This window comes from Notolabrus celidotus, chromosome 6 (assembly GCF_009762535.1).
Source record: "Notolabrus celidotus isolate fNotCel1 chromosome 6, fNotCel1.pri, whole genome shotgun sequence".
Classification (NCBI taxonomy): Eukaryota; Metazoa; Chordata; class Actinopteri; order Labriformes; family Labridae; genus Notolabrus; species Notolabrus celidotus.
Window position 1 is genome coordinate 17,573,011 of NC_048277.1, and position 10,798 is coordinate 17,583,808.

At 38.9% G+C, this 10,798-nt stretch overlaps 1 protein-coding gene and 1 long non-coding RNA gene across 2 annotated transcripts; one reads left to right on the forward strand and one right to left on the reverse strand.

Annotated features, from left to right (window-relative positions):
• Nucleotides 1-2,728: 2,728 nt before the first annotated feature.
• Nucleotides 2,729-10,457, reverse strand: LOC117813799 (SIN3-HDAC complex-associated factor-like). The gene is made up of 6 exons (XM_034684834.1): nt 10,207-10,457; nt 7,284-7,411; nt 7,100-7,199; nt 6,877-7,000; nt 6,640-6,790; nt 2,729-4,978 (listed from the first exon to the last, which is right to left on the reverse strand). Exons 2-6 carry the CDS (start codon nt 7,409-7,411, stop codon nt 4,654-4,656), a joined length of 828 nt encoding a protein of 275 aa, XP_034540725.1. The 5' UTR covers nt 10,207-10,457; the 3' UTR covers nt 2,729-4,653.
• Nucleotides 6,535-7,098, forward strand: LOC117813801. Its single transcript, XR_004631453.1, has 2 exons — nt 6,535-6,812; nt 6,902-7,098. It is a non-coding gene; the product is annotated as an uncharacterized LOC117813801 (long non-coding RNA).
• Nucleotides 10,458-10,798: the final 341 nt, after the last annotated feature.

Sequence of the window (10,798 nt, forward strand, 5' to 3'; positions counted from 1 at the left end):
TCTCCCCTCCTTTTCCTCCTCGCCCACCTCTTACACACACGCCTCCTCTGCCTCAGATTATTTCTGTCCATTGAACAATCCTCAACAACCAGTGCTCTCTGAACAGGCTTATATTGGTTTCCTCACATCATTAGCCACAAGTGTGATACATTTTGAGTCCTTGTGTTTAAGTTGTGACACCTGTGTTTTAAATGTGTTGAACTTTTGCTACCTGTGCTTACTATTATGCAACACAAGTGCATCACAGTGCAACATGTGTTTTTGTGAGTGAGAGGGAGTTTGCAAGTTGTGTCTAACAAGTGAAAAGTGCTTATGGTTTAGCCAAAAGAGTGACTGATTCAATACATGGGTTCAGACACTAAAGAATTTGGTTCAGACAATAGGCTTTAGTGTTTTATCAATTGAGAAATACTGTAATCCTTAGTATTTGATTTATGAATTTGAAAAATCCTATGAATGTAGACTTATTTTACTAGTCTAGACCTGCTTCTTTGATCAACTTATAAAAATAATAACAACAACAACAACAACAACAATAATAATAATAACAATAATAATAATAATAATAATAATAATAATAATAATAATAACAATAATAACAATAATAACAATAATAATAATATAATTAACTCAACCCAACTCAACTCAAACTTTATTTATAGAGCACATTTAAAATAACTGGGGTTGACCAAAGTGCTGCACAGATCAAAAGCAGCACAAATGACAAACATAACATACAATACAATACTAAAATACAATACTAAAATAGGTAAACACAGTGCAAATATATAATAAAATAAGATAGAATCAAATAAATTCCAATTTAATTAAGATTATGCCAGATGTCCACTCAACCTTGATTAAAAGCCAGGGAGAAAAGATGTGTCTTAAGAGAGGATTTAATAATATTAATGATTACTTTTGTGCTGCCAAAAAACATCAGATTATTTCCATATTACAGTTACAATTTTCTGAAAAGAAACTTGGTAAACATTATCTAATTGAGCGTGTGCATGACAGATCACAGCATGACACAGCCCCACACACTGGCTCTCTGTGTCGAGTGGCAAGTTTGTATTTATTCTCGAGAGATCAATGAGGGGCAGCCTTCTTACAACGATATCGAGTCATTTATAACGGCGTATGAAACAAACAAAGAAATTAGGGAACGTTTTTAGCAGCGGATACACTTTCATCCTGTAGGTGGCGCTCAAGGATTGTGAAAACAGCAGCATGAGCTTTCAGGGGGCACATAACGCTGCACATGGGGCTACAGTGGCAGAAACTCACAGAACCAGACCTCACGCTGCAATTTCTCCGGAAATGGTTCATTCTAGTGTTATTATGATTTTGTCGTTTTTGTTTCTGATCTTCTTCTGTACCATTTCTACTACAAACTTGTTTCTAACTTCAAATGTTACAGCTCATTTATGAGACGTATGAGATCACTTTTCTTACTTGAGTATTTTTTAAATGTGAAAATTTCGGATGGGATGTCAAAGGGAGAAGGTTTAGAAATTGATATCCCAATAATTATATATTAGTGTTCAAACTAACTCATAAATTGTTGGGTGTAACTAGAAATTGTCACTGAGTTGTTTTTCTGGGTTTGAAACGAAGATATCATTACCATTAATAGTGGAAAATTGTTCAATTTGAGCAAGTGAACACTTCAAGTCAGCACAGTGGTGTGATCGTGTGCACTGCTTCCTCACAGCTGAACATCAGTGGTCAAAATCACGCCTGGGGCCTCTCTTAGCCTTGCTCTGGGCTCTACCTCAGGAGTGTGAACCAGGCTTTCAAAACTATCATATTGTACTAAAAAAATTAACACTCTGAGGCAGCTTGTTAATGTGGGATTAGCACTGCTGTTTCACAAGCTGATATGGTTTTAAATCCTTTCTGGGGTCGCTCCTGTTTTGAGGTTGATTTCAAATAACATGTCCTTGCATTCACCGCTTGTACAAGATTAAAAAAAAGACTTATGAAATGAAGTAAACTGAAGTCTTCATCACATGCCCATGCCCTGGTGTCTTATTTAGCCAGATACTAAGACAGGGAAATTATGCAAATATATATCAAATGTATTAAGTTAGCTAACAAAGAAATCTTATTTTGATATATTGTAATTAGATAAACTTTTCAAAGGTAACCAGCATCAGTTTTATGATAACATAAAACTATAGTTTTAAATCCACAAAGCATCATCTTAGGGCAGCACCCATTTTGCTCACTCTGTACTGCATACACCTTGTTTGTCATAGCCCACTCTCAGACCTGAGTGTGATTACAGCCTTTGCCACTATCCATTACTTTATTCCGATCTATTAATATTTGTTTTTCTTGCAACATAATATTATAGTAATATAAAATTTGGTGAACAAGTTCTCCATGAGTATGTGTGTGACATATTCAAGCATGGCATCAACAGCCTCACCTTTTATTTAACCCCTGAAAAGATTCCATGGTGGCCAATTTCAGTTAAGTTATATAGACTTAGATGCTTACCAAGTCTACAGTTTCACCTTTAAGTGGGGCTCTAGAGATTTAAAAAAAATTGTAGCAGCAAATTACAAGTGACAGGGGTTGCAGTGGTAGCAGTAGCTGCAGTGATGGGAGCAGCAACACAGAACCATCTCTCAAACCTCAAAGTTTCTCCAGGAATCATTCACTCTAGTTTATTTCATTCACTGTAGTTATATATATATAAAAAAACAGTACCTCCATATTTCAAGAAAACTCACAAAATTACTTTATTAAGGGACAAGTAAAAAAGTACATGATGTATAAAAAATACAAAACCGCTTTGTCTAACTTGTAAGCTAAGTAAATGCATAGCAACAGTACATGCAAGTCTAGAGTTAGGTAACGCATTGAGCTACAGGCTAAAAGGGAAAAGTACAGTTTGGTTGCAATCTATCATTCGTTTCAGTCTACATGATACAAAGCCAAAGTGATGGTACAGAATAAGTTAGGTTGCACGCAACTCAACTGATGAGCAAATAAATACTTAATAACATTTCACAAATATTGACAACCAGTAATTCAACGCAATGTTAAACAAAGCCTGCGTGAGAATTACATTCGATTTCTGATGTACAAAAAAAACATACTACATATAGGCTAGAGATGAAAATAATTCAGAGCATTACACTTCTAAGTGGAGATGCAGTGATACAAATAAATATGAAATAAATAATGGAACCCATATAAGAGCCAAATGGCCCACCCTCCCCCTTATGTACACAACACACCCTCTGCTCCCAGCTACAACATCACATGTATGAAAGTTCATATTAGTGTTCATTTAGAATACAGTAAACATATATACAAATGACCTCGGACGAGCACAAACGTCCATAGAAAACCTGCATTGATTTGACATTGGGTGAATTTCAATGTGCTTTGGCTTTAATCTGATAAATAAAGTAATATTAGGCTATATATCACAACACATTTGTGGTATACAAGAGGCAATGGCATAGAATTTTAGCTTGTATAAAGTTTTTTTAACCATATACTGACCGAGGAATGATGAAATCACTGATATTTGTATTGCTGAATGACAATAGACCGATTTTGTGTTTTGCTGTTGTATTGTGTAGTATTGTTATGCAAAGACACTTTTTCACTTTTGCTTTTTCTTTTTTTTTTACATATAAAAATAAGTTAAAACTTTAGAGAAATGGATCAACAAAAAAAATAAGAGTAAAATTTACAGTTTATATAAGGCCATGCAAATTTAGTAGACTCATGCATCAGATCATCAGGTCTTTTGGATGAGTGGGCTTACCATTCATGCAAAATGCACTATGTGTTGCTGAGGCCACAATAAATATCGCTACTGTCCCTTTTGTTCCTTAATACCAATCCAGAAATAACACTAGCACTGTCTGTAACACATAATTAAGGCTGGTGTATTTGCTGTTGAAGCTGTGAATAGGCCTTATTTAACCGGGACCCACACACGTATTGGATACAGAGACACTAATCCAGTCTACAAACACAAAGTCTTTGATAGGAGTTGATGTCAGTGTGAAAAAACTCAAACACAGGGGCTACTGTACAGGTCTGCGCTCAGTCAATGTAAAGCATCATTCATTCCAAAACGACATGTCCACCATTTCAAAAAGCAGATATCTACTCTTTACAAAGAAAGCAAAACTAATCTCATCTCTGTATATTAGTCATTTCATCATATACTGTACGCTTATAAATATCCGCATCATTGATGATTTAGCTGTATGTTTGAAACGTTGAGTGATGAATTTCAAGTAGCACCTTTTTTTTCTGTCGCTGAGTGGATCTATTGCGTTTTGGAATAAAATCTCTTAAATGTACCAGCAAACTAGAGCTCCAGCATTTGATCTAAAGCAAATCTATAACACCACGTTTGATGATGGGCTTTTTGACAGGATGGTTGAGAATATTAAATATAAAAGAAAGACAAAAGGAACAAAACAGTCCATAAGTTATTAATGAAATTAAAAAACAAACCTTTGACATTTTATGGAGAAGACCAAAGGATTTCCAGCTGCTTTGTGACTGAAGGCAATCTGAGGCCACTTCTTTCTGTAAGTGCTTTAGAAAAAACAAGAAAACAGCACCCCAAGATTTCTTCAGAGATGTGTGCAACAGAGGAGGGTTTCTCCTTCACCATCCTTCCACCAACGCCCCACTCCTGGTTGGAGGTGTTGTCACGGAAACGCATAGCTGAGCAGGCTCTTGCTCACACATCAGAGTCTCCTTCACTTCCTCTTCCGTCTGGGCTTTCTGCCCGCTCACATCCACGCCCCCCGGGCCCTCCTCTACCTCCACCTCTTCCTCCTCCTCGTCCTCCTCATCATCCTCTTCCTCCTCCTCTTCTCGTTGCTGCTGCTGCCGTTGTTTTTTGCGGCAGCATGGTTTGAACAAATGAGGGTCGATTAGCACTTCTCCAAAGCGACCTTTGTAAATGATTCCACAGCACACTTTTTGCCTGAAAAATAAAGTATTTATTTTGGTTAAAGTGACAGGACAAGTCAAGAAAGTTAGACGACTTTTTTCCTACAAGTTTAAGTCATTCGTCCAAAACATTACCAAGCTATGACAGTGCAACTTTATCTAAATCTGTCTTCTCATCTCAACTACACTTACAGGTGAGTATGAGAATAAAGTGTTGAAAGAGGAGACTGAATGCTGCCGAGGTTAATTAAAAATAAAAGGTGAACCACCAATCCTGTCAGACAGTACAGTAAATGAAATTTAATTCCAGTATTTTTAAATCCTGAAAACCTTTTCGATGATTTTTGCTTTGATTGTTTTTCTGCCCTTATCAAGTTTAGTCTAAAACCTTTTTACACAAATACAAGTGTTGGCTCTCTTTGAGGCAGTGATGACATATAAGCAGGATTTTTAATTGAGAGCTAAAATGTGCAAAAAAACCTTGAAGTGGCACTATAAATCAGGTGAGTGATTTATATTACTTTTAGTAGCTTTTTAGCATTAACAAATAATGGCACGATGTGAGTCATGTATTTCAACAAGTACTGTAAAAAATCATCTATCTTAAGCCTCCTGTTATTTCTGTTTCCCTAGATCAGCAATAATGTTCCTGGGTCAATTTGACCTGGGGCATATTCAATTATCCAAAAGTGTCTGAACCCCCAAAAAATCTCAATAAACATTTTTTAAATCTAATTTTTAACTCCATTACTAACCATTTACATGAATATTTTGTGCAATGGTGTTCTTTAATTCTCACAGATCATGGTTCAATGAGGATAACTCACTCGTTTTTCATTAAAATTAATGTTAAAACTTTTTTTTAATGTACATTGGAAAGCCCTACATATAACTATAATAGTTTTGCATTACATTTATTTTACTTCACATTTAGAATTCTTTATCTTTATGAAGTGATGTTGATAAATTAACATGACACCTCTTCTGTCGCATGCTGCCCAGATTTGTATTCTGCATTTAGCTGATTTGGAAGGCATATATTGTCTAAAATAGACTTTTAAAAGGGTAAATTTGACCTGCAACATAACAGGAGGGTTAACACTACCACCTATTCATTCAGCTGGTGTGACGCATATCAGAGCTGCAACACTTAACTGATTCATCCATTAAAGGAGACTGTTGCACAAATATGTGATAACTGATTATTTTAGTGTTTTTCTTTTTTAAAAAGTCAAACATTTGGCTTTTTTCTCTGATTATAATTAGCAGCTTTTATGTTTATTTTGTAATTGAGAAGCCATGGGTCTTTTTCAAGTAATTTCAAGGCTTATTCATTCAGGCCTACTGATGGGATATTAGTCTCAGCTCCGAAATTGTATTACCCAACACTGAAAACCCTGCACAGTCACGGGAATGTTTTTGATAACCCAGCCTGATTGTAGGATGGTGGAGGATGTCACCAAACTGTAAGCTATAGTGAAAATGATAAAGGTCTGAGTAATAAAAAAATGATCTCTTGCCTTTACGTTTCAGAGCCAAACACGTGCCACTTGGACAGAACATGCTTTCTGATGTCCATATAGTGCAGTATTACTGTATACTGTATATGTGTGACCCCAAAACCAAGACACGTGTGGCATTAAATCTGAGCTAATGAGCTGTTGAATCAACGGAGTGCTCCAGAGTCAGGCTTACCTCTTCCAGTAAGTTAGGTCGAGAAATGAGAAGACAGGGGAGCGGCTTGATCCCCGGCTGAGCTCGGTGTCTGAGCCATCGTCTGACAGGTTGCTGTAACTAGGAGACTGAGCCGGAGAGGCACTGGAGGTGGTGCTGTGGGCGTCTGAGTCTGATGAGCAGAACAAGAGATGGTTAGGCCTTAGCAGCCAATGAGTGATGTAATTTGTGTGTGTGAATGCCAAAAACAGAACTCACTGTTTCTTTTCAACTCTTTCTGCAGCCTGCTGATCTGGCTCGGCCGTGCTTTCTTAGAGATGGACTTGATCTTCTTGGGCCTGGAGGTTATCTTAAGGCTAGGACCTCCCCGAGCATCAACAACCTAAGGGAAGGAGAAGAGAGAAGACCACAATGAGTCAGCAAAACTAACAGAATTTGTGAATGTTAAGTCATCAATAATAGCAATACTGTCCAAACTCACATGGTTCCAGTTCTTCTTGGTTCCCACAGGAAGCTTTTTCCATCGTTTCACCAGGAGTACACAGGCGTTACAGATTTCTCCTGATCGTGTTTCACTCATCCTGTAAGACAATCACACTTTGTGAGGAATTGACACGGGGAAAAATGTCTCCATCAAAACCCACGTGTTCATCTGTGCATCTTACCCGAAACAGCTCCTGAAGTCTTTCTCATAGCGCTTGCTGTCCGTGAAACGAGAGCTTGACGACTTTGCGCGGCAGATGCAGCAGCCATCCAAACTCCTGTACATTTTTGGCTTATGAAAGCCAAACATCTGCGTGCAAAACATGTGTCAAATGTTAACATGGGTCAAATATTATCATCTCAGCCTCTCATCAGTGTGCGTGATGCGCTTACTGCAGTACCTCCCTGCAGCCGTACATTCCAGCTCATGTGCACATTTGATATCTTATTATACCATTTCTGTCTGGCCAAATGTGTAATCAGAAAATAAAACTGGTGTTTTGTCACGCATGGGGAGCACTAAAAGCATGCAGGAAAAGCGATTTTGTCGGAGCATCCCTCCGCTTTGACCCACATGAGGGAAGTAGGTCAACAGTCAGACAGCGTGTCAGACAGATCATGTCACCATGCTGCGCTCACAGGATGCACGCTTCATTTTGGAAACTCAAAATATAAGCACTCACAGCCTGATCCTCCAGGCAGTGGGCTATAGGATGGATTATATCAAACAAACTCCCAAAATTGGAGAATTCGTCGCCGGAGAAATGCAGGAATATAAACATATCGGGGAGTTGTAACCCGAAATGAAATACGAGCCCCGATTGAGCCAAGGAATTATGATTTATGTTGCTAGGCAAAATTTAATCTGCACAGCACATGTGGATCTGAACTGCGGCAAAACTGCGAGCCGCGCCCCCCAGACTGGATTTTTTTTTTCCTGCCATCAGTCCTGGGGGTCTTCTGACAGTGCAGTGCCACAGAGAGCTCAGACAGAGCAGGGGAAAATGAAAGAGCTCTCACTCTGCTAGTAGTACCAGGTACCAGGTCAGTCACCGTGGTTGTGTGGACTATACTATTGGAGCCAGGTGACTTTCTCCAGGCTGTAAAATTTGTATAGGTATATAGATGACAGCAGATTGTAAAAATAATTTTGAATCAAGCCTACCTCATTTTTAGAACTAAAACAACTTGACATAATAACTGCACATTATAAATACAAATGCTGTAACAACTGAACCCCCCCGGGGATCAATAAAGTAATATCTTATCTTATCTTAATCAAAATTGTCATACATGTGCACATGTTGGATTGGTATAGGTCTACTATTCCATATAGATTAGTAATGAATACAATAAGCATAACAATAGTCAGATTTGATGTACCAACATTGTTACAATGAGCACAGATGAGGAAACTCACAAACAAAGCCACTTTAAGTTAAAACTCAGTTTAACCAAATTGCTTTGTTGTGATTAAAACTCAACGACAGCAGCCACTATTCCACTGCCCACTTAGAGGTCACACATTAATAACAGACATTTAAAGTGTAACTGAACCCCACACCCCTTTTTTTTTTAGCCAAAAACATATTCATATAGGGATTTAGTAGTGCTGTTAATCAATGTGGGTCTTGATCCCAGCAGTATATTACGTATTAAAATTCCTCAAATTGTGTTGAAAATGTGTGAAAATATGAAATAGGGTAATAATGTATATTAAAACTATACAGATTTGACCAATGAGGGGTCAAACTGATCTGATAAATCATCAATACCCACAATTAAATATGTCACTTTACTGATGCTACATAAAAACTTGTATCAGCAAGGTGCAAGTATTCTGGAGTGCGTTTACAAGGTCGAGTTCATTCTCAGCATCGAGTGTCTCATCTGTAAAGCACAGACGATCTCTGCAGCAGAATACAGTACGTGACGCAACTCAACATGGCAACACACTTCAAAGGCGGAGGCAGTGTGGAGAAGGGGGTGTGATGCGATTTTCCGCAAAAATTGTAATATTAGAAGTAAACTGTATCAAATATCCAAAAACCAGTCCAAACATGCCAAAACAACATGATCGTTTTCAAAATTAAAGCCGACATCGAGAAATGCACTTGTTTTTATCGAGAGAAAAGTGCAAGTCGCCAATTTCACCGCCCACTCCAGCGAGGAAGCATGGCATGCCACACGACCTGCTTCATGCGCACCCATTTTATGATGACTGTCCTCTGCTCGACGAAACCAGACTTTCTCCTCTTTTCTTAACTTTACGCATTGAAATAAGTTAATAAAAACGTGTATGGAAAGCACAATTTCGCGTCATGAATGTTAAGAGAAGACCGTACTCAGACAATCGTGTAATTTGATCTTTACTCTTTGTTATTCCACAGCCGCGTCACTGCAACAGTCCTCCTCCAACTACATGTGCACGAAGTTCAAAGATACGCTGCTTTAAGAGTCGGTGTTTATAACCTTTCTGTAGATTAAACTGTATTTTTATAACAGCGTGAGCTTCTTTACACGTTAAGATATACTTTGTGTTTGTGGCAGCTGTTTTGTTGACATCAGCGGCCGCGTGCTGAGACGCATCTCTGCTCCGGGTGGGCGTGAGAGATTCAACTTGGCTTATTTAGCAGGAGTAAACGTGTAGTAGACTGCAGGGGCGCATCACAAACACAATCTGTGGCCATTAAAGCTGCTTACTTGACAGTGTTTTCGACCCTAGCTTATATTACGACAGGCTTTTATTGCATTTTGAGACCGAAAGCGGTGTGACTTCCACCGACAGCCTTGAACAAACAATATCAACACCCATCTTTTGCTCATCACGCTGGCGCATGAATCCCACATTGATAGTATTTAACAAATACGTGCTTATTTCGCTTTCTGCACACTTCGACCATGTTCTTTTTACAGTTTATGAGTTAAACTACACATCAGCTTGACCACCCGGTCTCTCCTGCTGCAGGCCTTAAAAGAGCAATTGTTCTGAGATAACTCGAAGCTTGTTTTGATTTACACGTCTGAAACGCCAAACTAAGACTTTACTACCTTTAAAGCTACAAAGACTGAACCAAACAAATAAATACCGACTGCATACATTACCTTGTTGCAAATTGCGCGAGCTTGAAACAAAGTAATAGTCCTGTGAGCGCGTCGTTACGATGTGACTATTATGAAAATCAACCCGCATCAGTAACCCGTTCCCTTGTTGATGTCTGCGCTTGTGGACGGGACTGGATAGTTGTGGACAGAGTGCGCATGCGTTGTATCCACACCTCCATTTCAGAGTAGGGCAGAAGGCTTTTTTCTTTTTCTTCAATCAAACCATTTACATAAACGACGTATGACGTATCCGTGCGTCTGCATTCTACTGGCCTTATAAGGATGGGAACATTGCGCGGGAACAGGGGGCTCGGCCCCGGTTGCTATGGCACATTGGAGAGTGTAAGCAAAGGGGCGGGGCCTGTCGTTTTACTACAGGACGCCAGATGGCCCGTCTGGAGGCCTACGGTTTTTAGGAGGCTCGGCGTCTCGCAGGGATATACGCTTTGTTGATTTGAATTGCGTGACAACTACTGACCAGATTAGGGGTAAATAAAAGGTGGGTGAGACAGGGACTCCATCCAGTGGCTGGCTCAGGGCGAGCACCCATTTGGTTCTTGTTTTTTATACTGTAGCTAACAAATGCTGCTGA